The 21,379-nt window shown below is 32.9% G+C and overlaps 1 protein-coding gene across 1 annotated transcript; it reads right to left on the bottom strand.

Moving 5' to 3' along the window:
* Positions 1 to 15,323: 15,323 nt before the first annotated feature.
* On the bottom strand, positions 15,324 to 18,868 carry LOC110037572 (sugar carrier protein C-like). The gene is given in 4 exon segments (XM_020742245.1): positions 15,324 to 16,438; positions 16,441 to 16,681; positions 18,216 to 18,538; positions 18,633 to 18,868. Coding segments are annotated over 4 exon segments (1,572 nt in total). The 5' UTR covers positions 18,769 to 18,868; the 3' UTR covers positions 15,324 to 15,566.
* Between the last annotated feature and the right edge of the window lie 2,511 nt (positions 18,869 to 21,379).

The following is a 21,379-nucleotide window of genomic DNA, read 5'->3' as shown; positions in this document are numbered from 1 at the left end:
AGTTAGCAGGCTTCTGTAGACTTGCTTCTATTATTCCTTTGAAAATTTGAACTTTACGCAACGTTCTCATAAAGCAGCTTAAAATACTTTATAAAGAGATAAGAGTTGACTCTTAGCATGACAAAATACAATTACATGTTTGTCTATCAACTAATAATTAAATTTGAATAGTAGGCCAGCATGTGTTTGAAAACTCTAACACGATGGCTTTGGCTCGATTTGTTTTTTCGTTAAAATTTCAACAGTTTTCTGCACTGCTTGATCTCGATACTTGAAGAAGAGCTATTAGTAGCGTTGAATTTTCTGTGGTTATTTAATTATTTGAAGGATCTTTCTCTTCCTTGCATTTTTTATTGTACTTCTTGCATCGAAGTTGTTAAGAAAATAAATATACCACTTTAATGCGCTTCAATGAATCGGTTTCAATGACTAGGATATTGATACTTGATGTTGTTAATCTTAGCGTATTTTTTTCATTTCGCATTATGAATTCTCTCTATGTGTAGGCTTTATTTTTAATGGGAAAATTACATACACATCGTTTAACATATTTATATTTATAAATTAGTCATTCAAGGTATTAATGTATTTACACATGTCACGATCAATTTATGAGAATTTGATAAAAATAAAAAATATAAATTGAGATTTTACCATAAATTTTGATATTTGTGTGAGAATTTGAAAAATGGATGATTTGTAAATAGTAAGCTTCGGATGATTTGTATCTAATTGCTCCTTTTTTTTTTTTTTGTTCTTGCTACATTATAACATTTATATATTAATTCTATCCATTCAGTTCTATTTGTTTGATAAACAAATTAAGATGCCTGCCGGCTAAGATGATTTGAAAAACCAAAATTTTTGATATTTTATACGCTCGGCTTGAACAAATGTCACAATTTTGATAAACTTGTATACGTAAGCAAGTGAATCTGATGAAAGGATGTGGGAAGGTAATTCAAGTATGTCAAAATTTATTGGTTTTTTTTATTTAATAATTGAAAGTAAAATATAATGTACAAAGAATATTTTAGAGTTATATGGCAAAGAAAATATAGGTGATCTGCTTTTTTATTTAATATAAAGTAATATAAAATTTTGGAAAATTATATACATGGCACCCAATTCTTATGGATTTACCTATCTCACACCCTAAAGATTTTTTTTAAACACATAGCATTTGACCTATGGATGAAAAGATAAATTTGACTATTATAATGTGATAATAAGTGTTATTTTTCATATGATGTTTGTAATTATGAAATTTTGGTGAAAGAAAAAAATATAAATGTTTTGGGTGCTATGTATGTAAAGCACCATGAAATTAATGTAGCACTCTATAACAATGCGGCGAGTGGTGATTGAGTGGTGGTTAAACCGTAGGTTTGGAGGAGGACAAGGGGTATAGTCGTCATTAGTGGTGGCTAGCAAATGATAGTGACATGTGGTGCAACTTATATTAAAAAAGTTAACATTCAAAAGAATCAAGTTTAATAAAGAGTAAATTATAAATTCACTACAACTTTACATTTTGCTTAATTTCATCTAATGAGATGTTAAAAATTGAAATTTTTTTCAATATGTTTAAATTACCTTACAAACTCAAGCAATCAAACAACTCATTAGTCTATCAAGTTAACTGGATGTGTTTTCCATCAACAATATGTTTGTAAGAATCTCAAGGAAATTCAATGGACCTCTCTAAGATGATACCAAAGAACTATATAGGGATAGTCAAAAGAAGAAGCATCCTCCCCTTCTATCAGAATCATTAGCTGACTGAACGAAAGCTCAACCAAACAAATGAAAAAGAAGCACCATATCCAAAGGGCGGACAACTACAACTAGCTCCCTCGAATGATTTTTGGATTCTTCATAGAGATGAGCAAAGGGCACGCTAATATTTTTTTCAATCATCTCAAAAGACTTCTTGTCTGAGTAGACATGTCCGTCAGATTAAGGTGATATACCCTCTACCTTATGGCCCAAGTTCACCCTAACGATAAGTGGGCCTCTACCATGGATTCTTCCAAGGAGGCTAACTAAAGCACATTTAGTCGACCTAAGTCGCTTTAGCCTACCGAATGATTGTCAGACGGCCGAAATGACAAGGCTAGTAGGTCAATAAGTGCTTTTCTTTTTGCCGTTACAAATATAGAACAGTGCTAACGCCGGTTATGGATCCCAGAGTCAGTTCAAAATATGAAGAGGTGCATTAATTACTTGTAACAATCTTATTAAAATAGGGATAAATATGTAACTTAATAGGCTCCCCTTGTGATGTACTAATAGGGGGTCATTTCTTCAATAAGAGACTACTGAACTTGTTCTCCTAGAACTTGTGCTGTTGTGCACTAGACTTCTCTCTTTCACTCTCTCGATTCCTCACATCCATCCAATACTATACTCCTAAGGTGTGATATGTTTCTTATTTTTTGATTTAACATCCTCAAAGGTGTGGTGAGAGTGGAATCTTTCCATTAATAAGAAGAGGAGAAGACCACAGTGAAAGAACCTACTTTGGAGAAACCTCAAGCATGGAGTCCATTAAAAAATTTATGGAATAAAAAATTCAAAAACTCCAAAATTAAAGAGCAGGGCAAATGACATAACTGACATGCACTGTGACCGACACGCAATTACGTAATTATTTAAGTTCAGAAATATGACCAAAAGCTTGACCCAATTTATATTCAGTGGCTAGTGTGCAAAATTAAATAGTATATAAAGATGGTAAAAATGGTTTACACATTAGGGGTACTATGCAAGTATACGTATCGTTTCAAGTAATATAAAATTTTCTTTAGAAATCTCAGTATTGATCTCATAGAGATAGGCAAAACTCTTATAAGACTAACTTTAATAAAACCTTCTTTTAATTGTAGCAAACTTATATAAGAAATTAGTGCAAGTGTTTGTGTAATATCTAATTCTATAGAATACAAAGGAATGCTAAGTATGCTAAGTAAATTTAAAATGTAAATGAAGGACAATCTAAAAAGGTTTTAAAATGTAAAGTTACTACTACTCTAAACTAATAATGTATGAAAAGTTCAAATTTGTATAAAACATCCATCTCCTTGTAATGAGTTTATAATTAGTGTAGGAAAATAATTTTAAATATAATAATTTATTGTGCCAAATAGAAGCAATTTTATACTTTACCCTCTCTCAAGTGTATAAAAATATTAGCTAACCCAGAGTTTTGTCCCTAAACCTCTTGTTAAGCTGAGAAGATACTAGCTCTCAATCTAGAGTTCTCATTTCCCCTTACCTGAGGGCTAACATCTCGCTTTAGTTTCCAAACATATAGACTAAATTGGGGATTTTATTCTGTCACCCTAAAATCTTCAATTCTACGCTCATCAAAACTAATTTCCCTAATTATTTGCACTTAACCTCATGGACTACATTCTGATCCACAAGGATAAATGTGACTCTTACTTTGTTGTATAATAGCCAATTTCGGATCAATTTGTTTTACAATAAATTTTAACAAATTAATTGGCTAGATCGATAAGTAAATTAAGCATAGAGTTTGAATCATCACATTTTATGGAATTTAAAAAGCACTTTTACTAATCTACAATCCTACACATAATTATTCCTCATTGCATGGAGAAAAATAAAGGAAATTACTCAGATCTCATGGGGAAGAAACAACAGCACATGGATTTATATATAAATAAAAGTTTATAAGACAAGACTAAGTAAAAACAAACAATGTACACAACTTATTTTTAAACTCCTTTCCCAGCAATCCTTCTAGTTCCTTTGAATAACTTACTTTCCTTAAAATTCCACTCCAACCTTACTTAAAACTGTAGTGAAAAAGATATCTCTCACATCTACTCATCTCCTCCAAGTCCAAGCAAGCCTCCAAGACTTTCTCCTCTTTAGAAAGAATCCACTTCTCTACAAAAGACTCCCTTTTCCTCCTCCAAAAATTTCTCTTTTGAATCTCTAGACGTCTCTTTAAATAGAGCTCTTAAAATCCCCAGGATTTTCTTCAAACACCTCTTTAAAATTCATCCAAATTCAATGTATCTTCTAGATAACCACTTTTGGCGCCTAGGCGCCAAATCAACATTGGCCTTTTTGCTTCATTTGACTCCATATTGCTTCATTTTTGTTCCTTTTGCCCCTTTCACTGTACATAAAATCAAAACATCAAAAATACCTTTCATTAAAGCTTAATATCATTAAAAATAGGCATTAAATGTGAAAATAAAAATAGAATATTTTAGACATGCCAAAATCTCTTAAACTTAAATGTTACTTGTCATCAAGTAACTTTTTTCTTCTGAAAAATAAAATATTTTACTATGTGCTAATAGGTTTCATTAAATACCTCTATAGTTTTGTCCTATAAATGTCGTAGTCGTAACGTTACAAAAATCTTGGTAATTCATGCTAGAAATAAGGCATAAGAATATTTTGTAATCAAGTCTAGGAATTTTAATTTTTCTATTCATTTCAAAAATTAATTGTAGTTCGGAAAAAATGGGAATCATAGAAAATTAATAGATAGAATTTGAGAGAACTCCACTAGTAAAGGTAAACTAATATTGTTAAGAAAATAAAAGCTCAGAACTGTAACAAAGTCTCTTTCTTTAAAATGATTCAAGTGAAGCCAATTTTTTATTAGGCATTTCCTCATGCTTCTCCTTACATTCACATATAATTTTCTTTTTTTTTCCTTTTTTTTCTTTTTCTTTTCTTTTTTTTTACTTTCAGGATCATTTTCAATCCTTTCATTTCTTTTTCTCAGGGTGGATTACTATATCTGGATCAGCTTTTAATGATTTTGAACTTCACTGTCATCCTCTTAAAGTTAAATACTCATCACATTTCTATACTTTGATAATTTGTACCAGTTTTCAAAAATTACTTTTCATAGAGTCTCAATTCTTTAAAGTAGAGATCTAAGATCCTCAGTTTTTCAATAATATAATTGCTTTTTTACTTTAAATAATAAAATCACATCCTCATTCTCTTTTATTTAATATCTTAATTCTTAGAAGAAACATTTATCATCAAAAGTTTACATAAGTCTACCACAACATCTATAGAATCAAAAAATATAATTCTCTAACAACAACACCACATACCCCATATTACTTTTAAAATGTTCTTTTTTTAATATAGTATCTTAAGGACAAATAAAATTATGTTTTTCAAAAGTTTTTCTCCTTCACCCAGTTTTTTCTTAATAGGTTAAAACATTTATAACTGAAAATATAGAGGTAGGAAGAAAATTTTTAAAAATGATTTTTGTAAAAAGGGTTTAACATGAAACTATGTAAGTATGGGAAGTAGGAAGACAACAATAGTATAGATTAATTAACATGTATATAATATAAAGAAATTGCGAAGTACAAAACTATTTAAACATAACAACATGCATAATAATGGTAGCATCAGTAGAACAATCAGTAGTGTAGTAACAAAAACAATAAGCAATATAAGCGACAAACAATAATAAATCCAAATTGCAAGAAATCTCCAACAAAAATTTTTACGCTAAATAGTTCAGAACATCTATCACAATAAACAAAACAAAGACGTTATTCCTCATCATCTTCACCTTCTGTCTCCTCATCAATCTCCTCCACCTCTTCCATATAGTCCTCTGGGTGATAGTCTGTGAATGGATGACTTGGTGGAAACTGAACATCATAATTTCCTTGCAGAAAACTTAACTGAGATGTATAAAACTCATATCATAGTCATATCATAGTCATAGTCATGTTTGAGTTTCAAGTATCCCTAGACATGATCAACCATAAAATCAATATCAGTCACTTTGCCTTGAAGATATGCTATGTTATGTGACAAAGCCTGATAATCACTGTGAAGATCTTCTAGAGTGTCTTTAGATTGAGAAAAATTTGGTCTGGAGGTAGAGGTAGAAGTAATATTTGAACTTCCTCCCCTAAATCTCATTCCAGCATGCAATTCATATATGTGAACATTGGTTCTGTTAATTGGTTTAAAATGTTGTATTTATTCTTCTCAATGCTCATATTCTACTCCTGATTGCTTACATAAAGTAAAAATTATGGCAGGGAAACCTAATCCACCTGTAGTTCCACCTCTAAAGAAATATTATGATAAATTATAGATCAAATATTTATATTCTTCTTTTGTTGATTACAGAAATTCAAGGATGCTCTCTCCTTGGTCATCTCACTAAGATGATTAGAAGGAAGAAGTCGTTGAGAAATATACTAGTTTCATGCCTTAGAGGGTGCATTTAGCATTGAGGCAGAGAAGTTTACCTTATGATTGTTCTTAATTTTCCATACTTCTCTTCCATCAGTCAAAAATTCAATCACCTCATCCAATTGCGATTCTGTAAGCTCAAATGAAGAATACTCACAGTTCAGAACAATAGGCAATTGGTACAGTGCATTGATGAGCTCAGGAGTAACTTCTACTCTTCTTCCTAGAACATAAACTTGATCATCAGAGGCTTCAAGAAAATTGGCGTAAGATTTCATGACAATAGAAATTGCTGCTACCACAGGGAAGTAATAAAAACTTTCCCAATGTTGGGTTATAATTAAATTTTCAACCGCTCCATCAAGATTGAAGAAAGCCTCTCCCAAATAGACTTTCTATAAGCATGAAGATTTCTGAATCAATACTGAGCCTTAATATTGGCGAACTTCTTAGAATCAAACTCAAGTTTTCCTTTTTCTCTCTTAGTTTTAGGAGCCATAATCTATAAAAATTCCAAAAAAATCCACATAAATTCCTCCACTCCACATAAATTCCAAACAATATTCTTAAACTCCCAACAATATTTTTCTAAGGAAAGAAACTTTCTACCTTGGATTCATTACCCTTTTTTGATGAATCAGTATTTGTTAGGGAGAAGCAAGTGGATATCTCTTTATCGCGCATTAATGCATTATTTTTGCTAGGAGATGTTTTAGGGAGTTATTACTTTAGCTTTGTCCATACGGATTCTGATTTAGATGAAATCATTAGATTCCTAACTAATTAGGATGGGACTTAGAAGGTGAGGAATGACCACAAGGTCAACTTTTCTTCATTTAAACTAAATGCACCTTCCAAAGCTTGATATTTTTTCATTGCAGCTAAGCTCCTTCCTTCTTCCAATCTTAGTGTGATGACGCAAGAGAGAGCTTCTCTCAACTATTATATCCAAACCATGAAATCTATAAATATAGGTGCCCTGATATACTTATCCATCATCAATGCTATAAAGGGAGGATATACTTTAGGGTTAGGATCTACTTTAGGGTTAAGACACACATCTACCATTTATTCCCTTTGCCAGCATTCTGGATTACATTTTGAGGGGTGGGAATAATTGCTATATCCACTAAAGCCAATCAATAAAGCTAATGTAAATCTGTATAGCAAGCATGTTATCTTTCGACACGGAGGTATTTTCAAAAAGTTGATACCATTCTAGGTTCAAGTGCACTTGCACCTTGGGGTTTCCATGCTAGTATATGTGATGCATCAGTAAAATTTAATTTATGAGTTCAAAATATCAATCCCACAAGAAGCGAGGCAGTTCAAGTTTTAAGGAAAATTCTAGCTTACTAAAATGAGTCATAGCCTAGAAGTAAAGTTGGTTTTAAGTGTTTCTAACTAATTCTACAGAATTACTACCTATAATTTAAGATTTACTCCTACATAAATCCTACTAATTATATTTAAAGTGTTGAAAATTAAGATTTAAGAACTACCCTCCCTTGCAATGATATATGTAGTGTATAGGAAAACTAATACTTCATATTATGATTATGGTTAATGACAAATAGGAGCAACTTTCTACTTTACCCTCTTTTGAGTGCATAAGGAAGCTTGGTTAAATTGGTTTTAATTTTTTAAACCCCAATTTGAACTCATCAAAGACTATTTTTCCTATCTATTAGCATCTCCCTATTGTTTAATTTTTCTTCATAACCTATAGTTCAATGGGAATATTTTAATTGTTCTTCAATAGGTCTCCCGAGTCATTATGGATCATAACATGTGTTAATTAATCATTTGGCCAGAATGAAAAGTAAGTAAAGCATAGAAGGATACTCATCAAATTGAAGATGGAAAATCAATTTTAAAAGCATTCTACAATTCATATACAACTAACATAAACATTACCAGAGAAAGGTGAAAAGACTATTCACTAAGTACGGAAAACTCACCACAAAACATCATTAACATAAAGCAAATCCACTAGGTAATTGTGTTACAAAAGTACAATATAAGAAAAGCACAACATTTAGCTCTTCCTCTTTATAATTCTCTAAAAATGCTCTCCTGGGCTTTCCCAAATCCTTACTTCAGTGCTAATGTAATCTTCTTACAGTAAATCTTTCGACAATGTTAAGTATATCCCCATACAAATTTCTCTCCAACGTCTCTTTAATATCCTTAAGAAAGTGGAAAATAAAAACCCCTAACTCTACAGTATGACTCCTCTGCCTCCTTGGACTTCCCAAGGCTTCAATTAATTTAGAAGAAATCTCTCAAGCTATCTACGATACCCCCTTAACTCCGAAAGTCATGCTGAAATAACTGCTGAAATTTGATCCACCCTAGCGATTATCACAATAATGTAAGTCCCCGATAATGGCACCAAAAACTTGATTTGCTCCCTAGTAACAAGTTTGAGTTCTTAAAATTAGGAGTTCTTGCACATTTGGGTTTCTCATGCAAGTATATTTATCATTTTAGCACTATTGTGTTCATTGAGTCTGGATTGTCAATCTCACAGAGAGAAGCATAATGAATCCTTTAAGAGAAGTTCTAGTCTACTGATTTTAGGTCTTAGTTTGGAATTTTTATTATGTGAAAATTTTACCAATTGCTCCTTCACCAATTAAAATTAATTCTAAAGTTAAAAACTACCTAACTTGATTGTATTAGTGAGTATCAAGATATAAAGGTTACCCCTCTCTTGTGATGATACAGGTGATTGTGTAGGAATAGATACTTCAATTTGCAAATGTGACTAATGACAAATAAGAGAAATTATCTTTTTTACACTCTTCTGTGTGCATAAACAGATTTGGTTAAACTGTTTTTAATACCTTAAATGCCAATTTGGCCTATTCCCATATATATTTGCACTGCCTATAGTTTACATTCAACATACTTCTACATTTCTGTTTGAAAAGTAAAGTAAGCTTTTAAAAATACTCATCACATTGATGCTTAAAGATCAATTTTATAAGCATCCAAACATCCTACAAAACCAACTTATTCATCATAAGAGAAAGGTAAGAAAGATCTACTCACAGTGTATGAAGAAAACACCATAAATCATCATCTTATAACAAAGTAAGTCCACTAGAATTGTGTTTACAAATAGTACAAGACAATATAAAACACATTACTTAGCTTTTTACCTAAGAAAAATGCTAAAAATTCCTCCCCAAAAGATCTTCAAGTGCTCTCTGCAATGCTGAGTGTATCCCCTTATAGATTTCTCCCTAATCCTTCTCCAATCTCTCTAAGAAAGTGAAAAATACAAAACTTTAACTCTACACTACGACTCTTTTGCCTACTGAGGCTTCCCAAGGCATTAGAATGTTTAGGATGCCTCTCTCGAACTGACTACTTGTCCTTAAGTAACACTATAAATTTAAAAAATAAATTCATTTATTTAAGGAAATGGGTTTCGTTAAAATTTTCTACCGTTTTGCCTCAGGAATATCATAGTGTAACTTGAAAAAATTATAGTAAATCAGTCTAAAACTAGGGGTATAAAAAAACCTTGTATTCAATTTCAAATCCTGATTTTTTATCTACTTGAAAAATCGTTGATATTTTTCAAACATAGGATCCTTAAAAAGTATATCAATGCAAATTAAAACTAAACATTTGACTGTGGTGAGGCATAAAACATTTAAATTTAAAATTTTAAAAATCTATTCGCATTAAGTGTTTGGACATTATACGTACCATGCATACCTACACAGCTTGATTTATAATTAAGCTGTAAGTCCTAAAAATAAACAACAATCTACTTTATATTGCATCATTGAGACCGTTAATGCATCATTTTGGATGTAATTAGGTGGTTTCAATGGCAGCCCTTTCCAGGCAGGGTTGTAAGTCCATTGCATTGCATGTTTTCCCTTCTTTTAGATTAGGGTTCAGAAGTTTCACTTCTCTTAGTGAACTTCACCCTAGGACTCTAAGGTTATTCGTCCATCTATGCCCGTTAAGCTCCTACATGATTGTATGAGGTATTTTATAAATCCTAACATTCTAATAAAACATCAAAATGAAACATTAAAATCTATCTTTAGAAACGATAAGTTCAACTTCATGAGGAAAAAGTCTCTGCCTTAATCGAGAGCTTTCTTAAGTAGATTCGGTTGCTTAAAATTTAGTCAACTATAGGGGTTTTCCCTTATAAGAAGGAGAAGACCCCATAATTAATCTAAACCCTATTTAGTCTCCAAAATAGATTGAGGAAATGACATGTCGGATTTAATCGCAGACTAGCCCAAATATCCAACATTTTCACTATTCAAATAATCAAACCCATTATAAAGTTATTTTTTTACCTTTCAAGGTGGTTTAATACTTTCGATGACACATTTGATTACTCAAACAACCAAAATTTTTGTATTTATTCGGCATCCAAAAGCACAATGTCGGTCAGAGAGCAACAAGTAAATATAAGAAACCCATATAAGGTGAAAGTTATACATTCCAATTTTTATAAAATTCTACTTAATTTCTAAAATTAAATGTTTTAATAAATTGAATAATCTAGATAATTTAAAAAATTTTCATGAAATGAATCATAGCTTACCACTAACTTATCAATTATTTTCATGAGATCTATTGATTCTGTAAAGGTTATATATTTCTAAAAATTGAATAAATTTTCAAAGTCACTAATAACTCCCAAAAAATTTTGATAATAAATCATCCATAAAATTTGAAATTATTTAATTTAAAAGTACATAAGAGTATTTTATCTTCTTAAAAAAAAGTAATAATATTCTATAAGAAATATTTTGATTATCATCATTTGCACCAACTTGGATAGACATACCCTTAATTAATTGTATAATGATTAGGTTTTCTTACCCTTAATGAAGTTTAAGGTACAGCCTTGTCCTTGATTGACAACTATAATTAGGAAATACTAAAATAAGTTTATACATAAGACACTTATAATAATCATAAATTTAGATATTTTCCTTAAGTTCATAGTTGAACATTATCTTAAAACTTTTGGTATCTTTGACATGATTGTTGGATAAAATTTTGATAAATAATATTAATACTTAATTTTTCAAAATTATAATCGATCATCATGAGAACAATATCATATTCATCACTTTATTGCTTGAAATGACAGAGGTACTTTTTTTACCATAGAAGCTAGTCAAATATCTATAGATGATTAGTGATTTGTTATTTATTTGATTTATCAAATATAAAATATTATATTGTAAGCATTTTCATAAATGCTCGTTTTTACTATATGATGTTCATTACTCAGATTATAACTTCTTTTGCTCCACACATATCTACAGTTTGATCGTTCTATATGGAAAAGTTGGCTATACTATATAAGACCATGGAATTTATGTATGAAGGAATGTTAGTAAGAGCTAAGGTTAGTTTTGTTAGTTCTAATACATACTTGGGATGGTAAGAAAATATGTTTTACATTAAATTCAATAAGATTAAGTGAAGCCTTTTTTATAGTGAAAAGCTTATATGTGTGAAATGTGATGCTGTGATACAATAATTTTTGTATAATTTATTTGCCTGTTTTATATATTTTTTAGATATATTTTATGTAAATGTGCAAAATACAAGAACTCTCCTAGCATGTCAATGGAATAAAGCAATGTGAAGACTTGCACAAGGTGCCCCGTTGAAGCACCCCAGTGTCAGAAAGAAAGCATTGTAACACAACATATAGGGAGCCTTAATGACCAAAGAAGACAACTTTTTTTAGCCAAAAATACAGGAGCACAACATTGTAGCACTAGAAAATAGTGCTCCCATGCCATTAGAACAGCGACCTAACTCTCGCAATAGCAGCGTTATAACACCCTATATCCTAATTCAAAGTATAGCTTCCATAAAAGAAAGGCTCCAACCCAGCATCACAGTGCCCAAAGAAAGCACTCAGTGCTACATCATCAGTGCCTCAATGCTTCCCATCAATATAGAAAAGTGTTACAGTTCTAAGGATGTTTGGACGAATAATCCATAAAAAGTTCTTGAAAGAAGAACTGAAGGATAGACTTTGGAAGCTATAGTGTGGGAGTTTACGTTTGTACTTTGTCTATGTGAGTAAGTGTGAGATTTTATCAAGCCAGGGAGTAGATTTTGATGGGTGATCAATTCTTGGGAGCAAGATTTCATTCATATGAGTATTACACAGTTGGGAATTTTTATGTATACAATTAGTTTTTATTGCATGACTTACACTAGTTTGATTTTATTTATAATCTTCCATCTTACAAGATTTCATTTTATGTGATACGATATGTTGTATAATTTATTATGGAATACAATATGTTGTAATAAATTATACAACATATCATAGCACATAAATATAATGATGTAGTTTCATACGTGAATAATTTATCTCATAGATTTTTGTCACTCACATGAGTCATCTTCATATGTACACATATAGTTATGAGACTATTATGTATTTTGTAATCCATCTTCAATAATAAATTCTAACTTCTAATAACTTATTGTTCTGAGTGGTTGATACATTCAATTATAAGAGGTTGATTGTATTCTCTTTTTATGATCAAATATATTCTTTTTTGCGTCTTTCATGAAACTAGTTCACATTCATGATTAAAAGTATAACCTCGCCGCTATAAAATGATAAATTATGAACAATGGTTTGATCTAATGTTCTAGTTATGGCATCATTATGTGGGTTTCTCTATTTAAAGTTAAGAAAGAAAGTAATTAAAATAAGAAAGAACAAAAATTAGCATGCATTAATGAGCTTACACCTTTTCATTATGTCTTTAATAATGAGAAGGAATTTTGTCATCTCAAAACTAAAAAAATAGTTAATTAGGTCCAACTTCAATATACAGAAACACAACAACACACTATTTAATTTCAATCATAGTTGAGTCTTTATGACCTAAATTAAGAAATTGTATGTTGGCTAACCCTAATATTTTGTATATCAAAGAGGATGAAGAGTTTCATGAACCTCTTTAAGAGATAAATTTCTTCATCATGAGAAGAAATTACTATAGAATCTCTAAGATTCGATCAAAATCATCATATAATTCACATAACTGATTCTCATCCATGCAGGTAATGAGAAAAAGAGAAGTGCCTTGAAAAATGCTTAAATATGTTATGAATTAACTTTTTCAAGAGTTATCCAAATTATATAATCATTTTGAAGAGACATAACTAGAAAATTGCTAATTATGGAGATCATTTTCAATCATTTGAGTGAACCCTTTAACTTTATTGGTCTTCGACATATTCCATGCTCATCACATCAAATTAAGAGGCTAATTAATCTAAAGCTATATGTAGAAGATAACAAATGTCTTACTAACTAAACAAGATACACTTATGATGCTAGAAGTCGAGAAAACATATATCTCTCAGAGAATTTCTTATTAAAGAGTTGATGTATAAAGAATCACTTCTAATTTATCTTAAATAAGAAAATCCTATTCAAATAATTATCAGTTAATTCAATTCAAGAAATGAGATGTGGATTGTGTGATTTTTAATACTATCAGTGTGGACATTGGCCCTCTAATTTTACGTAGATGTTAAGGTTGATGTTAAAAAGTTAACTAGCTATAACTAAATAAAAATTAGTGAGTTAAATCTTATGTAGATCATTGTGTATTGTTGGAGTACATGAAAGTTGAAGTGAAATTAGTATAGTTTTGCAGTAAATGAAAGTTGAAGTGAGTTTCCTAGAAAAATTGTGAAACTCTTTAAGCAGATTGAAGTCGATGCTTAGACATTAAGGTTCCTTTCTTGTGTAATAGTAAAATTTTATTAGAAACTCCAAAGTTAAGTGTGTGCATCATAGAACACTCCTAGGATAGGTGACCTCATGGGAAGTTGCACCAACGAGACAAAACTATGAGGTCATTTGGCCAAAGCGGGCAATATCTTGATGGTTTAAATTTCGAGCTTTTTGAAATTGTATTAAAGCATTGCACCAGCGAAAAGATGAGAAATAAGTGTCATACTGAACAAAGTGCTATGTTTTGAGGCTGTCATTTGAATTCTAAAAGGGACACAGCGCTATATGGTGGGAACCACCTCTTGAATCTATAAGAGCCGCCTCTAGAATCTCATGTACATTGTAGATGATTCTAGGTATAAAGTACCTTCCGATGCAACAATGGAATTACATTTGAAACTTCAAAGTTAAATGCACTCGTCGTGAAGCATTCCAAGGATTGGTGACCTTCTGGGAACTTATGTCAATTGGGCAAAACCCAGAGGCCATTAGGCTAAGCGGACAATACCTTGATTAGTGAGAGTTCGGGATGAAAAATGAAGATACCCTACAATTTGTTGTCCATGAGACAATTATCTGATTGATGAATATTGTACCTAAACATATTTATGTCAGTTGATAACTTAAGGATGTGAAATTTAGAAAGTGGACGATTTGAATTCAGCATGTTAGGATGTAGTTCAAATTAAAGCCAATACTTTGGCAAATAATCTGAGTTAAAATTTCGAGCAACTAGGAAGCATTGAGTAACTTAATAGTGTACAAATTTAAAACTGTGAGGCTCACGTTCAAGCTAAATTGCCATAAAACGGCTCACAATTGACTCACGATGGACAAATATTTTGAAGCAATTCAAATCCACATCATGGCAGCTAATCTGATCCGTGAATCAAAATGAAATATGTATGGAAAAAAAATAAATTTGTAATATTTCCAAAAAAAAAAAAAAAAAAGAGCCAAAAGGATGCATGTCATGTCATTCAATAAATATTTATTCGACTACTTGGGCTCATAATTTTATTGACCGACAGAATTTGAACTTCAAAGTCGCTCAATATGCCAACGTAAAAAGAAAATAGCCAAAAATAATAACAATAAAACTGCTATCATAACAGAGAAGAACAATTCAAAATTGTCTTTTCTTTGTTTTATTTATTTTTTTATTTATTTGTGAACTGCAAATACTGCAAAACAATCAAAGCAGCCAATTCATGGGCAAGGCTAAGAATAAAAGGTAAACCACATCCGTCCAATTCTCTAAACGCCAAGAGAAAAACTGGGAGAGCAATATTTCCCACAAGCTTATATATATATATTTAAATAAAAATATTTCTCGACAATAAATATTAAAAAAAAAAGAAAATAACTAAATCAAACTTCTCCCAACACTGGGCAGTAGAGATGACACCGGTCCACATAGACCAACTCAATGATACAAACTAAACATACAAACATTTTACACCCCCCAAAAAATAACGGGAAAAAAGTTTTTTTTCTTTTCTTTTTGCCTTGTGCGTGGTAATGTCATTAACTCCTCCTCCTACCTGAATCCATACGCCGGCGATCATACGGAGGCTGTAGCGCCACCACCGTTTTTACCCTTTGCCATCTCAAGTGTGGACCCGACATGAATATCTTCGTCGGCAATGAAGCGGCTCCAGAACCAGTGTCCCTTCCAGACAAGCACCATCTCCTCAATTGGCACCCCCTTCGTCTCGGGCAAGAAGAAAGCCACAAAGATAGTCATTATCACCACCCATCCACCGAAGAAATAGAAAAGTCCAAACTTGAGCCTGCAAAGCAGGGCAAGGAATGCCTGTGCGATGATAAAAGTGAACAGCATGTTCACCGAAACCGTAATACTCTGCCCGGCTGATCTGATCTCCAACGGGAAAATCTCCGATGGAACAAGCCACCCAAGCGGCCCCCACGACCACGCGAAACCAGCAACGTAGATGCAGATGAAAGCCACCACTGCGCCGGCGTAAGTATGCGACAAGTGTCCCTCCCCTGAAGTTCCAAACTTTATTGCGATCAGCGTTCCCACTATTATTTGGCAAGCAATCATCTGTACACCACCCTCCAGAAACAGCTTTCGTCTGCCGAGTCTGTCGACGGTGAAGATTGAAACAAAGGTAGCGAAGACGTTGACGAGGCCGGTGATGACTGCCGACATAAGCGAAGCGTCGTTGCCAAAACCAAGTGTTTTGAATAAAACAGGGGCGTAGAACATGATGACGTTGATGCCCGTGACCTGTTGGAAGAAGGGGATGAGGATGGCCATGATGAGTTGGGGACGGTAACGGCGTTGAACGATGTTGCGCCATGGATGCTTGACGGTTTTGGACTCTTCGCTGGCGGCTTTGAGGTCGGCGTACTCGTCGAGGATGTCATCGGTGCCGCGGATTTTGCAGAGCATGGTGCGGGCTTTGTCGTCGTAGCCTCGATGAGGGAGTGGGGGGTGTCGGGGAGGAAGAGGGAGCCGAGGGTGATGATGCCGGCGGGGACTGCCGCAAGGGCGAGGCTCACGCGCCAGCCCCAGCCGCCTTTGATTTTGGCCGTTCCGTAGTTAATGAGATTGGCGGCAAGAATGCCGATTGTGATCATGAGTTGGAAGCCGATGTTGAGCATGCCGCGAAGTTTCGCCGGTGCCATCTCCGATAGGTACACGGGCACGGACTGTAGTTAATTTTCAAATATTGCAAGAGGAAATTAGCAAAACTGTAGTATAGCAGAAAAGATTTGCATCACAAGCTACTAAGATAATAATGTAATTATCCCTACTAAATAATGTAATTAAATGAAACTTAATTTGGTTATCTGTTCTTGGTTGATTAATTTGAAGTCTTAAACTGTTTTACGATTTTGTTAGAGGATTTTCTTGAACTATTTTCTGAGTTTTTAAAGAAAAATTTCAATAAAGAGCAACTTGCGTAATTATTTTTCCATGTTCCGAGGAAATTTAATTTACATGAAAAAAAGTCAAATCTTTGCTTTGTGTGGTTTTCAGTGTCAATTGTGTGGTCCAGTCATGAAATATCGGTGTTGCCATCGGAGCAGCCAGTCTTAATCGATTCACATGGCCCAAGTAATTTCTTAAAAGCACAATTATTAAAATAGCGAAGTCAAGTTAATATATTTTTGAGTATTTTAAGACTAATTTAAAATAAATTTCATGATTTTTTTTATTCTACAGGATAATTTACTCAAATTTAAAGTACATTTTTTTTTCGTCTTAAATTAACTGTCTTATAACAGAAGAAAAAAAAAAGTCTTACATATAAATTGTAATACATACATATCCAGAAAAATTGACTTCATTAATTGAGAACTAAAATTTCGCGCAGGAAGTTCCCATTAATCATGTGGACAAAAACTGCTCATCAAAACTTAATAGACTTCTACCTTTTCTCCGATTTATTTTCTAATTATAACTATTCTAATTAGAATTGGACACTTTTTTCCTACCAATTTCTTGCCACTGGTTATGTGGGTTTAGGATGACAAATAATCGATGGAGACAGGATTATAAAAGTCTAGACAATGAGAAGATTCCATGCCTAGAATATCTAAATATGACTGGTCTATTCTCATATGCTCTCTCATCTGAATCCTAAGTCTTACTCCAAAACTGAATTATGAAGCAACCGGCCACAAGTAACATCGACCGTTAAAAGAGTATCTTTCACAGTAAATTTTACAAGACAAACACAAGCAAAGCAATACTATTTAGTAGAACATTAAATAATTGCATTTTTTTCAAAAAAAAAATAATAAGCTATATATAAACAAAAAAAAATTGAAATATTTACACATATAAATAGTTGTGGTTAGACCAAATACATCGCAAACTATGACTTGTTCAGTTATTTGTATAAAGATTCGAAGGAGACAACCTAACAACTCCGAAATTAAACAAAAGCACTACAATTATGACTAAAATTTCTTGGGTGGAAAAATATAATAATTAAATTAACATAACAACGGTGTCTTGTGCGGCCAAAAACAAAAAACAAAGCCCGACGAAGAAAAGGCAACTCTCTAATCAATCTTTTGGCTAAAAAATACAATCGAAATGATAAAACATATAGTAAAATGTAAATTTATACATATAAATTTAAATTATACATATTTATGTACTATTAAATTTAAATAAAGTCTTAGAAAAAAATTAAACAAAAAAGGGCCCGGAAAACCTTCTAGGCGTGCTCACCTGGTTGGCAAACCCCACGCCAATTCCAAGAAGGATTCGACCGATAATAAGCATGGCAACGTTCTTAGCCGCACCGTTAAGAGCAGCGCCGACGAGGAACGTGACGCCGCCGCCAAACATGGACCACTTCCGGCCGAACACACGCGTCACCGTCGACGCAAAGAAGGAAGCGATGAGTGCCGCAAGATAAAGCGATGAAGTGAACGTCGTCAGCAGCTGGGAATCAAACTTACAGTACTGATTCGTGCTCTTATCTTCCTTCTCCTTACGGAACACCGCCGGAAAAAATTTTCTCAGAAATGAATCCATCGATGTCACCCCACCTACAATCAGTCCATCATCCGATTAAGTAACACAACAATCATAGATTTATAAGAGCGATTAAGAGGGGAGATGTTATGAGTTGGGTTTTATTACCAGAGATGCCTATGTCGTAGCCAAAGATAAGGCCACCGGTGGCAGCCACGAGGCATGTGAGGAAAACGAACAACGTCATCTTCCCTGGATATTCCTTTCCATCGCCGTGGGCTTTAACAATCGCTCCTCCGGCCATCGCCACTAAACAACAGTATGGAGAGAGAGGATAGGAAGTGCGGAAAGGGGGAAGGAGGTGGCTTTTATAGTGGTTGACGGGAGGGGTTCCGCGTTGGGTCGCAAACAGGGTGGGAACGGAGACTGCGTTGTAAATTTACTTTTTATCCAGACTGCATAAGACTGCTAAAAGGACAAAACGGCCGAGTTCCAGGACAAGATGCAATCCTGAACGCCCATTTTCAGGACAGACTTTTCTACGAAGTCGTTCTTTGATTAAGTAATAATTTCTGAGCGTCATGTTTAAAATATTTGCCATTTTCAGGACAGACTTTTCTACGAAGTCGTTCTCCGATTAAGAATGAATATTTATGAGCGTCATGTTTAAAAATTTTTTTTTTTGGGAGACACATTTTAAGTATTATTTCAGAGAACTTTTATAAAATTAATCGAATTTTGGTTCAAATAAGTTTTATACGCAATTAATTAAGAATGAATATTTATTTAATTTAAATTATATTATGTTTATATCAAAAGAAATTTAATCACTTAAAGCTTATAATGATTAAATAGTTGAGGATATCCTCACCTAATTTTCAACGTATTATTTATTCAGTACGCTAGCTGTTTGTTTACGATTCCTTCATCATGCGATATTTCTTAAGAATTCTTCATTGCTTGTGCTTCCGAAAAAAGGAATGGATTTTGTTCATTTTATAATGTACTGATGGTAAACATTATGCTTCACCTTCGATCTGGAATTTTTTTAGGGATGCATTGTTTTGAAAGAATTTTCATGGATGCCATAACTGTTAATTTTTATAAGGGAATTATTATACTTAATAATATTCAACAAAGATAGCCAGACTCTGCTAAAATACAAATAATACTTGCAGGAATAGTCGGAAGAATGAAACATGAAATCCCACAAATTCCTTTTAATGGTTGGGTTAAAATTATTATTAGTTGGCTTCTTACATAGAGAAAAATGAGTCATATCGATCTAATAAGAAAAGATGTGAGATACTAAGAAGATTTGGAGAGCGTTATGGCTAAAAGTACAAAGGTTACATTATTTTTATGTTTGAAGAGAAAACAACTATTTATGGGCAACGATTGAAATTGACAGTATAAGATAATCTACATATAGAACTACAAGAAGAAGCATGAATAATTTTTATGTAACTTGCTAGCTGTGTATCACGTTTAAATGGCGCTTTTTGTTTAGCCTATGCAAGTTTCAAATTGAGAGCAACTATACTTAATGAGTTCTGCCAATTTGTATCACTTCTCGGTCAACAAGTACTATAAATAAATAGAAAGATTTTTGTGTGAACACCCTTGCTGAGCCAATGATTTAATGAGTCTTCATGCGAGGTTTTGAACTCTATATCAAATTAAGGAGTTATTTCATGGTCAACATGACTAATAATGCCTGAGGTAGCTCAATAAATAGAGTATGAGAGTTCTGGCTTAATGAGTTGTAAGTTGTAAGGTAGTTAGGCAATCATGGTCAAACTCAAATAAGACATTCTTTTCCAACAGAGGGCATAAATGTTTAGTAATTTTGGAGAAATTCTTATTGTCACTCCAATAAAACTCACCATGCCCCAGAAAACTCTTTACTCCCTTCACTGAAGTGGATGGGGCAATTTTTTCATTCACCAAAATTTTTGTTGGATCTACATCCATATCACTCCTAGAAATTTTGTGTCTTAAAATAATTCCTTCGGAGATCATAAATTGTCACATTTTCATAATAGAGAACAAAATTGGTTCCTTCACAACGTCTCAGTACCTTAGCCAGATGATCTAAGTAGCAATCAAACGAAGGGTTAAACATTGAGAAATCTTCCATGAATACTTCCATTCCTTTCTCAAAACAGATCACAAAATATCAATGTCATCACAGCTGAAATGTCACAGTCACATTACATAACCCAAAGGGCATTTATCTAAAAGCAAAAGCCCTATAAGGACTAGTGAATGTGGTCATATCCTGATCCTCAGGGCCAATAGGAATCATATGGTACCAGGAAACCTGTTCAAAAAGTGGAAACATGGGTGGTCAGCTAGCCTATCCAACATCTGGTCTAAGAAAGGTAAAAAAAATGATCTTTCCAAATGTTTGAGTTTAATTTCAAGTAATCAATAAATATACGCCACCCGGTGATATGTCTAGTGGGAATCAATTCATTATGTTCCATTACTAGCACAATCATACCGCTTTCTTTGGAACACAATGGAACGTCTAACCTTAGTACCATCTGAAATTGGATAGATAATGCCTGCATCAAGCCACTTCAAAATTTTCTTCTTGACAACTTATTTCATGACAAGGTTTAATCTCCTTTGAGGATTCGCTTAGGGTTTTTGATTTTCTTCCATCAGGACCCTATGCATACATATAAGAAGACTAATCCCCTTTTATGTCTGCTAAGGTCCATCCAAAAGCTTTCTTAAAGTTCCTAAAAAAGGTCATCAATTTTCTACTTGTAAGCTACTCAGTTCTAAGCATATGATTACCGGCAATGTAGCTGACTTCCCAAGTAAGCATACTTCAAATATTTAGGAAGAACCTTCATCTCAAGTTCTGGGGTTTCCTTAATGGAAGTAACAATAAGTTTACAATT

The sequence above is a fragment of the Phalaenopsis equestris genome, unplaced genomic scaffold (genome assembly GCF_001263595.1).
Source record: "Phalaenopsis equestris unplaced genomic scaffold, ASM126359v1 Scaffold221363, whole genome shotgun sequence".
Taxonomy (NCBI): domain Eukaryota; kingdom Viridiplantae; phylum Streptophyta; class Magnoliopsida; order Asparagales; family Orchidaceae; genus Phalaenopsis; species Phalaenopsis equestris.
This window is presented reverse-complemented; position numbering and strand designations above follow the sequence as displayed.